Source organism: Octodon degus, unplaced genomic scaffold, assembly GCF_000260255.1.
Source record: "Octodon degus isolate 3935 unplaced genomic scaffold, OctDeg1.0 scaffold00207, whole genome shotgun sequence".
Classification (NCBI taxonomy): Eukaryota; Metazoa; Chordata; class Mammalia; order Rodentia; family Octodontidae; genus Octodon; species Octodon degus.
Window position 1 is genome coordinate 3,440,813 of NW_004524783.1, and position 21,002 is coordinate 3,461,814.

A 21,002-nucleotide genomic window follows, 5' to 3' on the forward strand; every position below is an offset into this window, starting at 1 on the left:
ATATATAAACATATACAAATATATATATACACACACACACACATAATGTGAATGTTAATCAAGTGGCTCTAGAAAATGAATGCGTAACAAAGATTCTCCAAAAGGTAATGCTTATAAAATACAGCCATGCTTACAAGGGTCCAGAAGCAGCCCCAGAGGAGATTCTTAGTAAAGGACGCAGAGGTCAGGGACCAAGAGAATGCTTCTTTCCTGGTTGCCATCTTCCTTGTTCTCTCCTCACTCGCGGCCTTTCGCTGTCCACACTGAAACTGCCGGGAGTCGTGGAGGCGCGCTGCTGCCATGGGGCCAGCCCAGGCACCATCAGATCACCAACCCCGGTGATAACGGTGCCGCTGTTTCTGAGGAAGCCATGGAGCAACGAGGGGCAGTCAGTCACGTACCAGTCAGCCAGCGTACCTGTAATTCCAGAGCAAAGGCCCTAATTCCTTCCAGGGCTCACAAGTCAGCTTTGGTTTTTGAAAAATACTGTGCTTGCAAGTATGACCACTGTCACTGGCAAGAGCTTGTACCCTGTGCATGGCAGATTTAAAAGACAGGAATGTGGTAGTGACGGTCATTTTCAGTCAGCAGGGAGATCTCTGGCCACTCCCTGAGAGGCTCCTGTGGATAGCACACCGCGAAGTCTTTGGAGTTGAACTTGAACAGTCGGAACACTTTTATCTTCACTTCAAGGGAGTAACCCAGTACAAACATATCAATCTGGCGACAGGATGAAAGAAAGGTCACTAATACGCCTTTTTACATTCCTGCCTCCCACCTCGGTGGGGGTGTTCTTCTGCAGCGCATGAAATGACCTCCTTGTTTACAGCCCCACCCATCAACCTCCGAGTGGGCACAGACTTAGGACAAGCGCCCATTGTGCGTGAGGAGGAGGACAAGAGCAGGGACATCTCTAGACAGGCTCAAGGAAATCAGAGGAAAAAACTGCTCAGACGACTTTAACTAAAAAGGAATACTCACAATTACAAGTTACACTGTTTTCCAACCAGCCCGAGCCCATTCCAAATCAATTTGTATAAGATAATCATGCTTACTCTCTAGGCAAGCAAAACAATGAGACCCTTATCCATGGGAAAAATACTTAACATTTTATTGGGAAAATTATTTTCTGGACCCAACATTTTTAGTAATTTCTATTTATCTACTACATAACCACAAGCTGTGCTGAAGTGGTCTCGGTTTCGAGCGGGCCTTTCTCCTGGTTACGTCTCTGCCGGAGAACGCACCACCAAAGTGCGAGCGAGGCTGCACGGTTCCCAGGCCCTCTGGCCTGCAGGGCAGGCAGCATGCGGTGCACCCCAGGAAGGCTCGGCACTCTGCCTTTCCTCACTGGGCCAGGACTGCCAAGCAGGTGGCTCTGGGCAGCGGGCTCAGCGCTGCCGAAAGCACGCTGCCAAGGCCCATGCGCCTGGGCACAGCCTGCATTAAGCACGTGCATCTCCTCCTCCCGTCCTACCTGCTCTAGTCCACACGTGTCACCCACAGCATTCAGGTGATTCATCATGAAGCTCAAAGGGTCTGACGACGTCTCTCTAGAAAACAGGAGTCTGAAAAGACTCGGAATGATCCTGTTAGTCTTCATTTGCTCATAAACTTCAGTGACTTGATACAGCATGATGAACTTTAAAGCTTCGTAAAGCTTGTACTCCAAGATGGCATCAGAAAAAAGGATGTTGCACATGCTTCCTCTCCTGTGATAATCCTTAATACCACTAAATTCAGTCCACTAAAAAACACAGATGGGAGGTGAGGTAAAAATACACATCACAGCATGAACTTACAGCGCTGATAACACAGGGCAAAGCCTGAGAGAGGGGAACACGACGTGTACTGAAATTAAGAATGTACAACAGTAGGACACAATACCATTAACCCCCTCCGGCACTCCCACTCCCGCTGAACACACCTATCTCACGGTTCTTACCACTTTCTCTTTTTTGGTACCAGGAATCAAACTCAGGACCTTGTCCTTGCCAGGCAGGCGCCCATGCCGCTGAGCTATCTCCCCAGCCCTCTCTCGCCACTTTCTCAAGGAGTCCTGGAGTCCCCAGCCATGTCTCCAGTTACGCCGCTGTGGCAGCCCTGAAGTCCTGAATGCACTCCACGTGCTTCCCTTTCAGGGTCACTCTGACTTTGGGGAAAAGCCAGAAGTCATACAGTGCCAAGATGGTGAATAAGGTGGATGAGGACACACGGGAAGGGTTTGGAGATGGCCCTCCTGCTGGGAGATGGGCCTCCTGTGCCACACGTGTGCTCACACTTTCCAAAGACACTTAGGAAAGGACTACTCCTGGAACTGGCAGGTAGACGGAGCAAGTATGTTCACAGGCGTGGGAGTATTGAAGCGGAATTAATGGCAACATGTTATTTACTCTAACAATTTTTTTTTTTAATTAAACATTCATATGCAGCTCAGACTTCTAGTGATCCTCCTGTCTTCAGCCTCCCCAGCACTGGGATTGCAGGTATGCACCCCCACCAGGTGGCCTTGGTGGCTGGCTCAGCACACCCTGGGAGGGGCCAGCGTGGCATGTGGTGCTGGGGATTGAACCCCAGTGCCTGTATTTGCCTAAGCAGGCGCTTAGTCCACTGAGCTATCTCACTGGCTCACATTCATCATATTTTTGATCACCCTTTCTAAAGCTTGGCAGGGAAGTGCTTATTCTACTGAGCCATCTCCCTAGACCTTTTTTTGCACTTTAAAAAAAATGTATTTAGGACAGGGTCTACAGGGTCTCACTAAGTGGATCAGACTCGTAGTGATTCTCCTGCTTTCAGCCTCTGAAGCGCTGGGATTATAGGCTCACACCACCATGCCCAGTCTCAACTGCTGTCTCAGCGCACCCCAGGTGTGAGGCAGGCATGTCAGGCCAGGACCCCCAGCCCGTGTCTGCCTACACAGGTGCTTTAATCCACTGAGCTATCTGGCTGGCCCTTGCACTGACTTTTTAATTTTTTGAAGTTTATTATTTATTTTAAAGAGAAAAAACAATAAAGGTTTCAAACAGGTTAGCTGAAAGGTTATAGTAACACATTGTACACTGTCTTCCCAGTAATTACCCAAAGTGTGACGTCTTGGCCAAACAGTCTGAGCAGAAACCTCGCCTTTCAGTGAGCTAAGAGAAGCCAGCTGTGGTACTACCTTAACTACCTCGTGTATGAATACATTTTTTTCTTTTTCCCTTTCTTCCTTTCCCCCATCATAATTTGTCTTTTCTTTTTAACAGCTTCTTCCCAACACACAATGTCTATTGTATATTTTGATTCTTCTTCAGTTTCTCACACTAGTGAGACAATTCAATACTTTTTTTTTTTTTAATATTCTCTTATTTATTTATTTATTTATTTAGTGTCTGTGTGTGGCCAGCTCAGCCCACCAGGGGGCGGGACTGGCTGGCATGTGGTGCTGGGAGATTGAACCGCGGTCCCTCTGTTTTGCTAAGCTTGTTCTAAGTAGGTGCTTTAGACCACTGAGCCATCTCACCACCCCGACAATTCAATACTTAAAAAAAAAAAAAAAATTGGTGTTTCCCTAGTGTAAGAAACTAAAAGAGTAAATAAAATCTGAGAGGTATGATAGATATTGTAAGAGGGAAAGAAACTGCTCAAAGGGAAAGAACAACTGGGATGGAGAAAGGAGGAAAGAGGAGGGAAAGAAAAAACACACATATATTCACACATCCAAGATGGCTGAGATAACTATGCTACTAACTCCTTGCCAGGAGCAGAAACGCTTGTTGGATCCACTCTGCACGCCTGCACCTGGCGGGCTAAACCACGACCTTGAAGAAAGCAGTGTGCAGTACAACCACCATTTCTAATTTCCTACCATCTTATTTGGAAATTCCACTGTTTTCAAATTTTTTATTCTCTCTAAAAAAAAAAAAAAAGCCATTATACTGTGATAGACTGAAAATTTGTTCCCCCCAAGGCCACAGGTGAATGCCTAATTCACGGGTGGTGGCACAGGCGACAAGGCCTTTGGGGGCGACCAGCTCCTTGGGTGGGGCCCTCAGGGATGGGACTGGAGCCCTCGTAGCCGGAGGCCAGAGAGCGGAGCAGTCTTCCTCTTGCCACGGGAGGGCTCAGCACGAAGATAACCAAGCGGAGGCCCTCGTCAAACCACCCTGGTGGCCCCTCATTTCAGACTTTGGCATCCGGTTTCTGGTATTCTGTTATAGCAGGTACCTCACCATTTTACAATAACAAGAAAGTTGCAAAGAATATTTTTACAAAAAGGCATCTCCCGGTGGGTAAAGCACCAGGCACATCAGTCCTCTGAAACCGCCACGCAGAGCAGTTGGGCTTTCTGAGAGCTACTCCAGCGAAGAGCAGTGCCAGGGCTCTGCACACTCCCTGCACACCAGGCGAGCCCAGAGTGCTCGATGCGCACGACGTCATGGAGCCCTCTTGGTGTTTGCTACTCCGCTGTCTCCTACAGACACAGCGAGCATGGTTCAGCAAGCCTCAGGGCCTTCTCAGGGAAAGCGGGCTCACTACTCGTCCACGGTCCACGCCACCTGGAAGGGCAGGGCGACCTCTGGCCCACCGCTGTGAACAGGGCGCGTGGCAGGGCTCCCTGTTTAGATGCCGCACCACAGTTTTGCAAGGAAACAAGGGTGCGTGACTGTCATGGCCTAATTATAGCTTAGGACAATGTTGCTCTTCCTTACTTGGAAAAGAAAGAAGTACTCAACCAGTGGAAGGAGCACTGCCCCTGCATTTCTTACTCTCCTCACTGGAAGTGACATCCCGGGATCAGGGAAGGCTGGCTGTGGCAGGCCGAGTTCACGTTCACGCTCTTTGTGCTGCTTTTTCCCACTAAACACTCACCTGCGTTTTCAGCAGTTCCACACATTTACGTAACTTTCCGAACACATTTGAACCTGTGTACTTCTCAGGACCAAAACTGTATTGCTGAATCCAATTACAACCTTGGGAAAACAGCAGTTTTTCAGGAAGCTTAAAAAGAAAGTCGAGGCCAACAACAGTTAGTATCTCCACATCTGCACACCCAATGTGGAGTACACTGGAGCGCATAATCTCACCTCAGCTAGCAGCTTCAGCTAAAAGACCACAAGTTAGGTGAGGTAAAAGGCATATACTCATCTTGCCCTTAGATTTGTGAATTATAATCTAAAGATTATATTTTGACATCACTTCCTATGTGACAGGAATCTAAATATAGAATTATGCCCATAGAAACAATCTTTTTGAAGAAGACACTTCTTAAAAATCTTTTATTTATTTGGTCCAGGGCCTCACTATATAGCTGACTCATAGTGATGCTCCTCTCTCAGGCTCCCCAGCGCTGGGATTACAGTCGTGCACCACCATGCCCAGTTTCAGTGGCCAGCTTGGTGCAGGGCTGGCATGGCACGCAGTACCAGGGATCGAACCCAGGTTCTCGTGCTTGCCAGAACGGCACTTAGACTGGCGAGCTATCTCCCGGGCCCCTAGACACTATTTTTAACCAAAGGATGACAGAGAAAAACAGTGTAGCAGGGAACAGAAAGATTATACAACACAGCCCACCCTGATGCAAACCAGCTATTACTCATCAGCGGAGAGAGGCTTCATTTTCACCTCTTAGCTTTATTTTCCACTGAAATTAAAGACAGTACTATCCATTCCACAGGGCTCTCGTGGGCACTGGAGGACATTATGCCGTTTGGAAGAATCTGAACCTCTGCAATATCCAACATGCCTCCCCCTCGACTCTGCTTGTTAAGCGCTGGGCCTCTGGTATAGTCTTTGCCCCCAGCAAGGGCCAACAGGGCTAGCACACTGCATGCACTTGGCAAGTATTTGCCAGATAAATAAAATTAATAAAAACAAGTTCAAATAAAAGACATCAAAGAAATATGAATCTATGTATTTCTTTGCCCTTCTATCCCAGATTAGGCATACTGCACTCAACATTAAAATTAAGGTTGTTAAAGAATATACTGCTGTACCCTGTCAAGAAAATGACAGGACAAGCCATAGACTAGGAGAAAATACCTGCAAATCAGACATCTGACAAAACGTTTGTACTTAGAATTCTCAAAATTCAACAGTAAGAAAATTAACCCAGGGGGCCTGGCCCTAGCTCAGTCCTTTAAGTGGCTGCTTCCACAAAGCTGTCAGCCTCAGGTGGCTGGAGTTCGAACCTCACAACTCTCCCGCTGGCCAAAAGTGCCCTGAAGGCATTCGAGGAACAAAAAAAAAAAAAAAAAGAAAATTAACCCAATAAAAAGTGGGCCAAGGGTTCCGAGGGACACTTTTCCAGGAAGATAAAATGGACAGAAAGCACAGGCAAAAATGCTCAACATTGCTACTCAGTGGGAAACAACTGAAAGCACAGTGACATCAGCACACACCGATCAGAAGTCTGACGACACCAGGTGCTGGTGAGGATGTGCAGCAACTGGGAGGCGATCCACTCTGGAAATGGCATGGCAGTTTCTTGTGAAGCTAAGGAGACACCTCCCATGCCAGGAAAATCTAACTCTTAGGTACTTACCTGAAAGAAATGTAAACTAATGTTCATACAAGATCCTGTATAAGAACTTTTTTTCTTTTGATACAGGGTCTTGCTACACAGTTCAGACAAGGAGTGATCCTCCTGTCTCTGTTCCTAGTGCTGGGCCTGCTGTATAAGAATATTTAAAACAGCTTTCTTCACAGTTACTAAACACTGGACAAAACCCAGGTGTCCTTCAACTATTTAGTGGATAAAAAAAATTGTGCTACATTCCTATAGAAGAGCACCACTCTAAAACACGAACTGCACACATTTTGCTGAAGCAAAAAAGAGATTCAAAGCTACATACTGGACTACATGACAGCACCTATATGACATTCTGGAGAGTGTGACATCATAGGGGCAAAAACAGACTGGGGCTGCCTGGGCTAGAGGCCAGAGAGCAAATGACTATCAAGATACACAAGAGAAGCTCTGGGTGGCGGTTACATACGATATGAATTTGCTTAAAAATCTCCTAACTTCTGAGTAAGCACACGACACTCAAAGATGGGGCATTAGAAATAAACCCAAGTGTGACATCTTTTCTGAGGCAGATTTGCAAGCTGGCCTAACAGGCAGAAGACAGTTAAATGGCCCCACAAAGTTCCTCCAATCTCGTGATCCCAAGTACAGAGCTCCCAGAGAACCCTGGGGGCTTTCAACCTGCAGGCACCGTGCACAGGACGGGGCCTGTGTGCCCGTGTGGGCGCATACCTTAACGATGTCCTTTTCCTTCATCCAGGATGGAAAAGAAAGGCCCTGGCTGAATATCTGAAACAGCACCGATCTCAGCGCATCATAATTATCTCTCTTTACTTGTCGAACACATTTAATGTGGTGCCTCCAGAACAGCTCCTCATAAGCCTATCAGGACAGAAAGAGAGCTTTAGTTAAATGCACAGGATAGGAGAAGAAGAATGCTGAGAACACACTGAAAAAGTGTTTTCAGTGAGCTGTTCCTCCATCAGAAATAAAGATGAATTATGTCTATAGCTGTGTGTAACTTCAGAATGACTCTCACAGACCAGCTCTGCATCATCCTATTTCAGACAACAAGTCCCGGAAGGCCAAGGCAGGTCATGGGGTTGATAATGGCTACAACACAACCCCAGTGAAAAGGCCTGTATGATTTCTAAGGTCACTCTAAAGAGTCCTTTCAATGCACCTTCTCTTTTTTTCTTTGCTTTTGCCAGTGACAAGATGGGGCAGCACTTTGGAGAGTGTTTACCAAAATTAGTCCAGTGGAAAATTCTAAAGTTCCTCAAAATACTTATGTCAGGGTGCTTGACCCGTCCAGGAAGAGACTCCACTGCACACACAGATGTTTCTCAGGCCTGGCGGGGAGCTGAAAGCCCAAGACTCAGGCTTCCTGAGCCTGCAGACCTCACTTAGGTGCTTAGGCGTTCAAGGCACAGGCTCTGGAGCCAGCCTCTAGCAGCCGTGTGCCTTCCGAATGCAAGCCACGGCACCCCTGTACCCTTCCAGTACAGGCTGATCTCTAGATTTACTACAGCAGAGCGGAGAGTTCCCCGACTCTGACGAGGGCAGACATACCTTCCGCATCAGCTTGGCCCGGGGTGCTTCTCCTTTCCATTCTCTTGCACAATAACTGAGCAAGTCAACCTCGGCCTCCACACTGAGGTTCCCTGGACCAAATCAAAAATAAAAGGCAGTTAATTTTCCCTTTTCCCTCCCTCTTGGCCCTCATTTGCACCCTATATATAAGGAAATATGCATAAAATATTTACTTTTGAATTTTCTCTGCAGATAGCCGATCCACCTGAAAAGTAAAGTAAACAACAATATCAGAAATCTGCACTGAAGCCTGAGGGTTTCTGGGAGATTTCAAGGTGGGGCGCTGACGTACCACTTCAGCCGGTGTCCTAAATACAGGTGCAGTGTCCTGAAGGAGCAGGCGGCAGCCACCAGCAGTGACACGGCTGTCATCACAGAGCCCCTGGCGATGCGCCAGGCAGCGTCTAGGGCCTGGCTTGGAACTAGTGTCCAGGAGTGAACTTGGTCACTTCCTGCAAAAATCAAACAAGAAAAAAGCCTATAGCAATTAAATAAATCTCCTTTAAAGGAAAAAATATACCTTGAGTCATTTTGCCTATCAAGTATCTATCACTGATTTTAATATTTTAAAGTATTCAAAAATTCAATCTGAAAATTAAAGAAACCCCTAGTTCTCATACTCAGCATCATAAAAGAACATCTTTGTAGCACAAAATTAAGTAGGGATTAAAAAAAAGGGGGGAAGGACTTCGGAATCCAGACTTTACTTCTATGATTTTACTATTTCTTTTCTAGCTCTATGACTGAGGCAACCTGCCTCCTACCACCTTATATTTTCTGGACAATAAAATGAGAGAGAAAATAGCAGCCCTGCTGGGGGAAGGCAAATACAAGCAGTTCAGCCAGGGCTCACGCCAGGCACCTGCCAAGTGCCCGCTGAACGTGTGCGCACTCACGGGGACTCGATCCAGCCCAGGTGCATGCAGCAATGGAGCCAATGGCGCCAGACCCACCTCTGCCCGCTGTTGTCGTACTGGTCAGGACTGGTCACAGAATGTGGCATCCTTTTACTTACACAGAATGAGCGGCTCGAAACAGCAGGAACACTGATGGCATTTCCAGAAAGTGGGCACAAAACAGCAAAGTCAGGAGGTGGACTGGGCCACACTGGTTCGAAGGCACAGCGGCTGCTGATCTCATGGGGGGTAAACTAATAAATAGGCCTGGGAGCTCCCGCAGAGCACCTACAAGGCTTTGCTGTGCTCAGGAGATTCCCACTTCTACTCCACGTGAGCATGCACAGTGTGAAGTGCAAAGGAGGAAGAGGGCTTCAGAGCACGGCCAGCCCTCCTGGGCGGGCTGTGAAATCGCTTCCTCCAGCGCACACACTTAGTAAAATTCCAGTGATCAGACACAGTGAAAGCCTGTTGACGTGGACTCTGTGATCCTGGTATTTCTGATGATCAGGCTATTTGATGACACTGGCGCTCTTAACCAAAAGTAACTTACGGACAAATACTAAAAACAAGTTACCAGAAAATTAAGAAAATGCATTTCCAGTCACTTAAAATGACAATTTCAAACAAGTGCTTGTCTATTTAGAATAATTAGCTATTCAAATCATATTTGCTACTACCTAGAAACTTGGTAAATTTCTTTTATATTTAAAAATATAAAACTATCCTACTTTTGCATCTATGATTTACCTTTTCATTAATTCAGACAGCTTTGTCAACTTTGAAAATTCTGGCAGGCAAATAATTTTAGTAAATTCTGCAATTCATAAGAGAATTAATATTGTGTCTGTGAGGACCATAACTTCTTTTATTGTAGCTTGGACATTTTCTAGAGCAATGTGGTACACTACAGGTGGACCCGACGGTGCATGTCTGTTACCCTGGATCTCTTGGAGGCTGAGGCAGAAGTGTCACAAGTTTAAGCCAGCCTAAGCACTGAGTGACCTGGCAGACCCTGCTAACAGAACAGAGGGCTGCAGGCGAAGCTCAGCACGAAGGCTCCAGGATTAACCCCCAGAAGAAAGATCACCTAACACGGTACATGTCGTATTTCTGGTTCCAGGCACTTAAAATGACAATTTCAAACAAAGTGATTATTTAGAATAATTAGCTATTCAAATCATATTTGCTACTACCTAGAAACTTGGTAAAGGGAGGGAACTTAACCATGAGCACCATGGGCACCGGGCAGCCTGCTGAGGGGTGTGGGAGAAGGCTCGCAGGGTACATGCAGGAAAAGCTTGGCTTCCCCAACAACTAAAATACCTACAATCTGAGCCGCCCCTGTGTGGCCGCTGCTGGGCTCAGCGTTCTGGAGGGATCTTCTCATTTCCTCCTCTGAGCCATGCTATGCAGCGACAGTTAAGGTGACCCGGAGTCTGACAGTGAGAACCTGCTGGTCCTCTACACCACAGCATGGGCTTGGCGACAAAGGACTTCACTCGGCTCAGCTTCAGTCACTAGACCTAGGAATGAGATTAACCCACATGGAGCTGGTACACCGCGTGCCTCAGTGCATGCTTGCTCCTCACCATTAGTGTCACCATAGAGGAGGCTTGGCAGTAGCCCCCCAGAGCCACTTTGGGGCTTCACAGCAACATCAGGCAAGCACTCAGCACAACACGTCCACACCAGAGGCGGCCAGTCAGGGCTAACCATGCACTGCCTTCTTCCTGCTCCTACCACCTTTATTTTGCATTTGAGAAAAATGTCAGGGAGCACAAGGCTTTGGACTCAGAAGGCTCTGAGCATCCCTCATCGTTCCTGTCAAGGTCAGCTGAACTTCCTGGCCTTTCCAAAGGAGAAGTGGGCACCTGCCCAATGGGGTCCTGCTGGTGACCGGGACTTGGTGAAGGAGGAAGAGAAGGAAGGTTCATCTCCCCAGCTCCACATAAGGAAAAGGGCAAAAAGGAGTACCTGTGGGGGCAATCTTTAGGAAGTATGACTTGCAGGAAGCAGGAGGAAAGAAAGGTGCTGCCAGGAATTATGGATATGTGCCTGTCGAGGACATCGAAGAGGAGATTTCTTTTTATCCTTCTGGGCTAAACACTTGGGTGGAGGCTGGCCTGAATACACAGGGCGATGCGTCTTTGTCACATGAGAACACAGATAAACCAGACCTCACACGTGCCCTCCACCTCCAGCATCAACGTGTGCCGACCCCGACCCACCCATCAGAAGAAACGGTGCTTTGGCAGTTAACACGTTCTTAGAAGATGACATGGGGCTTCCTACAATCAACCTGTGAGTGAACTAAAATCTGATCTGTGATCGCTCCAATTATACAGGACCTCTAACGACAACTGCATTTTCTGTGGTAAAATTCTAATTCTTTTTTTTTTTTTCCATTCTCTACAATATATCAAAGCTGAAGTAACTCAAACACTAAAACAGGAAACCAAAAACAAAAGAAAAAAACCCTAAAAACAAAACTAAAGACACTGAAGAGCCGGAAACCACGTGATCATGCACTCCGCTCTTCCGCACAACCCGGGGCTCCTGGTGGCTGGAACACTAGCTTCTCACTGGGCGACGCAGTAGCGTCTGCTGTGCCTCCAAAACTCCCAGCGCTGCTCCGGGTGTGGGGTGCTCCCCATCCTGCTTCTCCAGCCTGCCACACAGTCCTGAGGCTCAGATGGCTGCTTCCTCTCCAGGCTTGTGCATGGCACAGCCCCGGACCAGCTTCTTAGCACTGTAACCAAATACTTGAGAAAGTAACTTGGAAAAGGGCACACTTCTCCGGGCTCACAGTTTGCGCAACTTGAGCCCGTGGTTGGCTAGTTCGCTGCATTCGGGAACATCACAGCAGCCGGGCAGCAGAGAAAGAAGACAAGACCGAGAAGGCCCACCCCGTGAGCCACTTCCTCCAAATGGGCACCACCTCCGGTCAGCTCAGGCAGCTGCGAACCCACCAACTGACTAATCTACCGCCGAGGTCAGCGCCATCGTGATCCAAGCACCTTTCCAGGTCCCACTCCGAACAGTTCTGCACTGGAGACCAAGGCTTGCTTCCGTGTGTGCTGGATCAGCTAATGCCCAACTTGTAACATCCAGCTGAACTGATGAGGCAGGGCAGTGGGTGTACATGGCACACCTGAGGATTGGTGCCCACATCACAGAAAGAGCGGGAGGGAAAGATGGCCAGAGAAGCTTGTCTGTATCACACCTGCAAACCAGCGTGAGGTAGCCTCAGCTGTTCTCACTGTTGGAGCTCAGTCCTCACTGCCACTGAGGATGGCTGCGCTTTCTTCAGCGGAGCCCTGGTCCTTCCCTTGAGCATCAGTTAGCCTGTTGGCACAGATCCTTCACCCACCCGCAGACTTCAGCTTCCACAATGGGCTCCTGGGCCTCCCAGACTATGGAGGGTATCACCATGGGCTCTAGATAGGCAGCTAAGACTCACGCAGGACATTTTTAAAAAAATTTTAAGTATAGAAAAAAATCACAAGCAATACAGAATTTCACTTAACAAAGTAATATGAATTTCACAGTATTTGTTATAATACATAGTACTGTCTTCCAACCAGTTGTTCATATTAGCACATGCATGTTAAAATTGGAAGAAGAAAAGAGATGTATACAAAATTAAGAAGAAAAAAAGTACAAACAATTGAAAAAGGAGATAAATAAATTAAGCATTAATGTCTCCTTTCCACAGACCAGCAGAGATGCATAATAAAGTTGCACTAGCTCACTGCTTACAAATGTAGATTAAATCTATTCCCCCACTCCCTCTCCTGTCCTTCTCAACTCAGTAACTTTCTCCTTTTGAATAAGTTCATTCCCTTTTCCCAGTATCTACTGTACCCTTCAGATTCCATTTTTCTCTTTCAGCTTCTCACACTAAGGAGACAATATGATGTTTGCACATGTGGATCTGATTTATTTCACTTAAAGAGTATGGTCTCTAGTTCATCCATTTAATGACAAAAGACTCAAATTTCTCTCTCATGCAGGACATTGCCATGGGGGCCAATCCCTCCACTGGATTCTCTGGTCTCTGTATGTGGACAGATCTCCCATAGTCTTCTGTATTTAACTCCCTGAGTGAATATTATAAAATAATCCTATAAATTATGTGTCCTGTATTACATCTATTCCCTTGTAAAGCCTGACTACAACAATGAGGCTTCGGGAGCACTTCATATCTAAACCAGGATGCCATGACATTCTCTGTACCCAAACAATAAAATCAACTGCATGCAGCCCAATGACTGTCGCCCACGCAGGCAGAAGTGGTGTATCAAAGACTACTTAATGGTCCAGGGAAGGCAACATCAAATCTGAGCTACGGCAGAAAAACAATTTAATTTAAAATGGTGAGGTACCAGAGGGAGTGAAGAAATACACAGTAAAAAATCCCTCTGTCAGGCACAATGGCACACGTCTGTAACCTTAATTCAGGAGGCTGGGGCAGAAGGATTGCAAGTTTGAGGCCAGCCTTGGGCAATAGTGAGACTCTACCTCAAAACAAATAAAATGGGGTACAGATATAGCTCTGTGGTAGAGCACCCCTAGCTGCAGCCCTAAGTACTAAAAAGTATCTCTTAGTCTAAAAAATTTGAAGTAAAAAAGTGTTTAATAAATAACAGATATTTCTACCTAATACAAGTCCATATTACGGTTAGAAGAAAATGTTCTCTTATTCTATGAAATGGTACAGTCAAAAGTCTTTCCAAATGTTTGTATTTCATGTATTAATTCTGCTCAATTTAAGAAAGAACAGAATTAATATTCTACTTGGTAAAATATTAAAAGCAACTTCATAAGATCAGTATCACTCGGGAGGAGAACCACAAAGTGGAAGGTTTTTATCTTGAAAGCCGTGACCAGTGCGGCGTTCAACAGCAGCTTGTCATGCAAGCTACCTAAGGCGCTGCATGTGCCCCCAGGCTGGCCGCTCTCACCCAGGCTGCCACTAACCTGAAAGGATCCATCACACCAGGAAAGTGCTCCCGGCCCACCAGCACGGCTCACGTGTGTGCACTTTTCGGAGCTTCTAGGCCACGTTTTCTCCATCCTATCTGGAACTGCCTCCTGCAGGAGTGCTAGCGGCACCCCATCACGTTCCGTCACCTTAGTTCCCTAATCGTGTGTGGTGGGGTTTTTAAAGCTCACCCAGTGATAAAAATGCAGAGGATGCAACAGGCTGCTATGAGGGAGCATGCTGCCATTCCTTCCCTGGGAGAGGACGGAGCTCCAGAACCATGTCATCCAGCCACACAGACTCTCCGGTCAGGGAGAAGAAATGGATTTTGCAGAATAGCAAAAACCTTTCCTCTTCGTTCTGCCATTTCCTACCTTCAGGACCTTGGACAAATCACTTAGCCTAGAGACCCCGGAAATCCCCAGGTGGCCAAGACAAGCAACAAGCAGAGGTGGAGCAGAATTCAACAAAAGAACACTATCCAAATGCAATCTTCAGCTGAATCCCTGCTACAATCTCTCCAACCATTTTGTAGAAAACTACTTCCTTTTTCAGAATGTTTCTCTTTTTATTGCTCAAAACACGTTCTTATGCTATGAACACACATCAGGCTTCCCTTGCACATCAGGCACTAAGCCAAAACCCACAGCTACAAACCAGCAGACCACCTGCCTGTTAACATGGACGCAGAGACCAGCACCACTGAGACCTCCAGGAGAAAGCAACACAGGCAGATAAGCAAACTAACACAGGAAGTGACTCTGACCAGGTCAAGGAAGGCTTTGCTAGGAGGAGGCAGAGCTAGGGCCCACGCTTGCAAGGCAGGGGTGCTGGCTGGCCACAGGTCCTGGGCAAGACACCAGTGGGTAACTGAAGAGCGAGAAAAGGCCTCAAAGGGGCATAAGAAGGGGCTGCTGCGTCACACCCGGGACCACAACTTGAATTGTTATTGCTTGGGATCAGAAAGAAGTCTGAGTCCTCAGGATGACCTCTTACACCTTTCCCAGAAGGGCCGACAGCCTTGGGATGAAAGGACTTGGAGCCCACTGCAGTACAGGGCTGGGTTCCACCCAGGCATGAGGGCCACGCCCCAGCACACCCTCGTGCCCCAGCACACTGTCATGTAATCCACAACTCAGGCCAGTCCTGTGTATTTGTGACTGTCTCCCTGGCAGGCCTGCAAACATCCTTAAGGTGACTGCTGAGTCTTTGAAGTTTTCCTTTTCTTTTTTTTCTTTTTCTTTTTTTGGTGGAACCAGGGATTGAACTCAGGCCCCTGCACTTGCCAGGGAAGTGCTTACTCCACTGAGCCATCTCCTGGCCCCAAAGTTTTTTAACTACCAATAAAAGAGGCAAAGAACCGGTGCTGGCTCATCTGTGACAAGGGTCTCCTGGCAGAGGAAGAGACAGTTTCCCATCAGGAAGCCCGAGAGAATGCTATGTTACATTAACTTGCAGTAGACCTAGGCGTCTAATGAACTGTCACAGGGATGCTTTCATTTTGGGGTGAAGAGCAGAAGTTGGCATTGAGTGAAGGCCAAGGCCTTCCACACGAACTTCACTCCTGCCTTCTCCTGATTCTCTCTCAAGAATGAAAACAATCAGCAACACCCACTTCTTCCATCTCCAGGGCACATCTTCTCTCTCCTACATCAGACACCCCATTTTCTCAACCACATGCTGTCGTTTGGGGGTCTCATCAGCCTGAACGCTCTTCTCTGAACTCATTCCACTTTTAAAGTAAGGCTCAGGCAGGAACACAATACACTGGTCGAACCGCAACAGGCCAAGTTTCAATACAATGACTCCGTTCTTTGTTCTAAACCAGCAGTCAGCAAGTGTTCTATGAAGGATCAGAGCTAAGGAGTCTAGGCTCTGGGACCATATGGTTGGTCTCTGTCCCAACCACTCCACTCTGCCCTACAGCAGGAAGGTAGCCAAGACAAAATACTACAGAACTGTGCTCCAATAAACTTCATTTACAATGAAATTTGAATTTCATTTAGTATCATGTCAGAATATGGAATTCTTTAGATTTTCTCCCCAATTATTTAAATCTGCAAAAAGCATTCTTTGGTCACAGGGCATAGAAAAACAAACAGCAGCCCTGATTTGGCCCTTGGGCTGTGGCTTGCCAAACCCTGTTCTAGACGGCACATTCAGGTCACTGTAGCCTGGGCCTGTATTGCTGTCACACTGCTACAAACAAACACCAAGAAGCCACCGACTCATACTTTGCCTGCTGTCAACTTGAAGCCCCTTAGACCTACGCTGAAGGGAGAGAAGGGCAACTGTCCTTTCATTTCCAGGCAGGACTGTCCTGGTGGCCAGGCAGGGTCTCCCAATCTCAGCCTCTCTCCCTTCCGAACCCCTGAGGATGAAAGACACGTGATTGGCAGGTCCAGCACACCCTAGGCCTACTCAGCTCATCCCTCCGGTCTTCTCCCACCCGCCTGGAGGGAAGGAAGCCTGAGCCTGCTCCTCAGTAGGGAGGCAAAGCATTGGAGTGCTGCGTTCAGCTTAGGTACAATGCGCAAACCCACCTCACCACACAAGTAGGGTTGTAGATTTTATCTGTCATTGTGCTGCTACATTAGTGATTTCTTTAACCTCTGAATCATACGTGTACCTTTTACCTTACCATGTGCAAAGGGCAGCCAGGGCTACTAGGTCATGTGTGCAAGTTCCCTGCATGATTTCATACAGACCTTAACATTAAAGCTTTTCCACTCTGCTGCAAACAATTCATGAGTATGTTAACTAAAGATATACTCCGGGGCAAACCACTCTTCACTTTTGCGATGGTGACATAATTTTCCCATTATTTAGAGTCATTTGGGTGCTGTTGCCATTGGTTACTAATCCTTCTAATAGGCTTCCCTTCCCTAGTTCTAGTTTCCACTCTGTAGCCAGTGTGGGTTGGGTTTTTTCTTTTGGTTGTTGATGGATGTGTCATCGCTTACTTAAAAAAAAATCTTTCCGTACCTTTCTGTATTTGTTGCAAAGACCCACATCAGGGCCCCTGATGAGGTGCGCGATAGGTACAGAAGGCCAGCAGTCATCTGTCGTACCAGGCCAGCAAAAGCTCTGGGAGCTGCCTCTCCCGTAGCCAGGAATACTGGCGCCAGTCTGAGCTTCAGCCAAGCCTCACCCTGAAACCCCACCCCACCCATGGGACACCTGGGCCTGCCCCGCAGGGATTCAGGGTGACCTCGGGCACCTGCCAGCCTAGTCCATGTCTTTCCCCTTCCTCCTCTCATGGTAGGTCTGCCTGTTGCCTTGGAGATGTGCTCTCCCAGAAAAGCAGCCAGTGGCTTCAAACACAAACCCACCAGCAAGACAGAACACAGCTACTCAGTCCATGGAGAGGTAATAACAACAGGGCCTCGGGGCCTCAGGGCCTCAAGGAAATGCAGGCTCTCGGGTTCCACAGGGTGAGCCTGTGCCCTGCCAGAATCCCCCAGCGATCTGCATGCACACTGATGGCCAATGGCACTGTTAGGAAGGGACAATCACATAGATCCCCTGTGGATTTACCAGGCTGGGCCCAGGGCCCTCTTTTTCATGTCCCCAGGAGAATTCAGTGTATTGAAAGCTGCTGGTGCAAGGAATTCACCTGTCCCTGGCCAACTCTGTTACCTCAACACATCAGATGCCAGTTAATTTCTATAGTTATTAGGAACAATCAAGCCAGATCAAAAATCAAGTCAAGGAATGCAACTCTGAGTAAGTGTTGCTTCAGTTCTGCATCTCTTCCTCTGGCCATGTGAGGGGCTACTTCTACTCATCAACTGTTTTTCTATGGTGGGAGCTATGCTAGCCTAAAAAGGAACTTTTCTGAAATGAGTAAGAAAGGAATGTGGCTGCTCATGTGGCCTCCAAGGGGGTGTCCAGCAGCTCTGAGCTACCTGACACTTCAGTTTCACGCGGAGAGTCTCACCCCTCACACCTCGCAGTCCCAAGCAAGCCGGAGGGCTGGCCACCCACTCCCAGCCTCCCCCAATACCTCCCGGGCTCTTCCCGCTTCACCTTGCTCTACTTCACTCTTCCCTCTGCAACACCCTTCCACCCACAGCACCCAGCTCCAATGTCACTTCTCTGGCTTTTTCTGACCTGTAGACCTGAGCAAAGCACACTGTCCTCAGCCCTTGGTACAGTTGTGTCTGTGTGGTCAGTGCCTGTCTCTCTCCATCGACAGTAAACATATTACAGACTGAGCCTGTGTCTGTTTTCTCTCTACTTTCTCGGGCCTAGGTGCAAAGAAGATAGTCCATAAACATTTGCTGAATGGATGGAATGAATCTGTGCAGTCAAGATCTAGTTCCTGTGTATCCACCTTGGTGACTAGAGCTCCGGGATCCCATCTCTCCTGTCACAGTCGGAGAACTCTCAGCTAGGCACCCACAGAAAGGCTCTTTCCATCTACCTTGGGCACCAATACAGCTGTGTGTGGACATTGGCACAAAGAGGTGATTACCACGAAGGGTGAATCCCTCCTGTTCCACCTTCCTCTGGAGGGAGCTGGAGTCCGTGCATGAGGTGGGAGGCATCTGGGGCACTGAGACCACCGAACCCAGCCCAGCCCTGAGGAGCCATCCCTGAGCCTGACTCCGGACTCGCTCCTTATTGCACCATTCCTACACTGAACGGAGGCCTCTACCTCGGTGGTCCTCCGTCACTTTTGATGTGCATGTCAGCAACAGTGAGCCAGCCACCTGTGGGCTTTCTCTTCCCTAATTACATCAAGCAAAAACAAAGCAGGAAGTGAGAATATGAAGTGGCCACCTAGTGGGGAGGTTTCCAGGTAGTGGGAAGAGGAGGCTGCTGAGGGGCTGGCCCCGGAGAGCTGGTGGACTCCAGACCTCAACTTCCTCTCCTTTGAACAGACAGGAGGTGGCAGGGCTGTTAACCACTGCTCCCCTTTGTTCTCCAAAGTCCTCTTTACTTTATACTGTTTCAGAGTTCTGTGGGAGGGGGTGGGGCACAAGGCACCAGAACTGAGACTGTAAGCAGCTGTGGGACAACCGACATTTAGCTAAACTCAAAGCTAATGTCAAAGGAGAGGTGCCTGCAGCACGGCCAGAAGACACAGAAGCTGGTGACAAAAGCCAGCAAGTCCCCTAACCCCTCGTGACTTGAGTGCATTCTGCAAGTGTACTCTACCAGCTGGCTTGAAGGTGAGTCTGGGAAGAGGCTCCCCACAAGCGGCTCCACTGAGATGGCCAGTTTCTAAGAGAAGCAGGAGGAAAAACAGAAGGTGGTAGAGCTGAAGCGGGACAGAGCAGGAAAGGAAGAGCTGTGCCTCCACATTTTAGCAGGTCCAAAAACTGAACGAGGGCCGCAGTGGGGTGGGGGAGGAGGCACTGGAAGAAGACGGGTACAGGCTACACGAGTCCTCTATGACGACCTCCAGCTGGCACCCAAACTGAGCTGAGAGAGTATTTACAAAACAGAGCAGTATGCCATGGACAGAATTAATCAAGTACACGCTTAGGCAAAGCGACTTTCTATGGGCAGATTTCAGAGGAATTCGCACGCCCGTCTTGCACTGTCTCAGGTACACGACTAAGAGACCTTACACATCAGTAAGTCCAGTCGCTGCTTCTGTTCAAGCTGAGCAGCCAATTCTCACCTTAGCCTCAGATTGAACTCCAAGTTCATTTTGCAAATGCGAAGCAAAGCAACAAGTGGCTGGCCTCATCACTGACACGAGGGAGCGTCAGCTGGCACTGCCTGTCTAGATGGTGGCGGCTTCCAGTCAGCCCGCGCGGCTGGCATGGCATCTCACCCCGCTGCCATCAGCCGCTCTTCTCACATCCCTCCGCACCCAAGTGCACGAGGCACATTCTGTTTTTCCCTGACTTCACACATCTGCCAGGCATGTCCAGGCCTTCTTGTCACCAACCAACAACACACCTGCAAAGGGCCAAGCATGATCTTACCACATAGGGACCAATGCTCTCCTCACCAGGCAGTAAACTGTGTTCCCTTTGGTCCAAATGTTAGGGCTGCAGGCTACCTCCATTCCCAAGGCACCTGAGGACTACAACACAGCCTGAGGCCCTGGCACCTGCGTCTAGGGGGCCGGAGTTCATCTCCACCTGGGGGGGGGGGCAGCAGGGGTAGCACACTTCTTTCGCAGTCCTTAACTTTGAGTAACAGGCTGCTTCCTTCTGCACTGGGGAGAGCTCTCTTGAGAAAGTGTCTTCCAACTACAAGATTACTCGCCTGGCTAAAAGAACCCTAATGTCCATTAAATCCCCTCACAGAGCAAGTGGAGAGCTAATATAGTGTTTTAAATTACGGGATCAGCCATCCAGCAGTACCACACAGACCGTGCGCCACGGTCACACATTAAGTCAGCAACAAGAGATTTACTATGAATTCTTACTTTAGAGCTCTAATGGGCAGAGTACTTCATGTGGTACAATTTGGGGGACGTTTACTTCCTGGTAATCCCAGCAAAATACCAACCAACAATGGTCCTTCATTGCCTAGAAATATAAAGATTTGGTCATTCTCTTAATTTAAACATGGCAGCACTGTCTATTTAATTAAATGGAAGGTAAAAATAAAATGGAGTATGTCTAGAACAGAAGGTGAATGAAAAATGTAAACATGTACAAACTTTTCTATGCTGAGGAAATATTTAAATGTACTTCCATTAAATTAATTACAAATCTAATATGCCTATCACCCCAGGTTTGAAAGTGCATCATCTTGCGGAGTATCCAAACCTTCACCAGCCCACTCACATGAGCAGCAGAGGCAGAGCAAGCTGCCAGGGGGCAGGCCCATCCACACACATCTCCAGCTAAGTACAGACTCTCACGGCTGCAGACAGGAGCCACGCGTGCCTCGGCAGCTTTGAAAACTCCTTTATAATCTCTCCCCTCCAGCGCACATCCTGCATGGTTCTGTGTCGTGGAGTGGTGGCTATGGCCAGTGTCCCAGGTTCAGGCTTCAGGGCCCTCAGTCACTGTGACAGGGACCAGTGCATGTGCTAGCAGCACCC

At 48.0% G+C, this 21,002-nt stretch overlaps 1 protein-coding gene across 1 annotated transcript; it reads right to left on the reverse strand.

Moving 5' to 3' along the window:
• Positions 1-344: 344 nt before the first annotated feature.
• Fam105a (family with sequence similarity 105 member A) lies at positions 345-20,476 on the reverse strand. The gene is made up of 8 exons (XM_023704931.1): positions 20,379-20,476; positions 8,397-8,556; positions 8,278-8,309; positions 8,084-8,175; positions 7,244-7,393; positions 4,855-4,983; positions 1,478-1,747; positions 345-720 (listed from the first exon to the last, which is right to left on the reverse strand). The coding sequence occupies exons 2-8, from the start codon at positions 8,474-8,476 to the stop codon at positions 547-549; spliced, it is 927 nt and encodes a 308-aa protein (XP_023560699.1). The 5' UTR covers positions 8,477-8,556; positions 20,379-20,476; the 3' UTR covers positions 345-546.
• Positions 20,477-21,002: the final 526 nt, after the last annotated feature.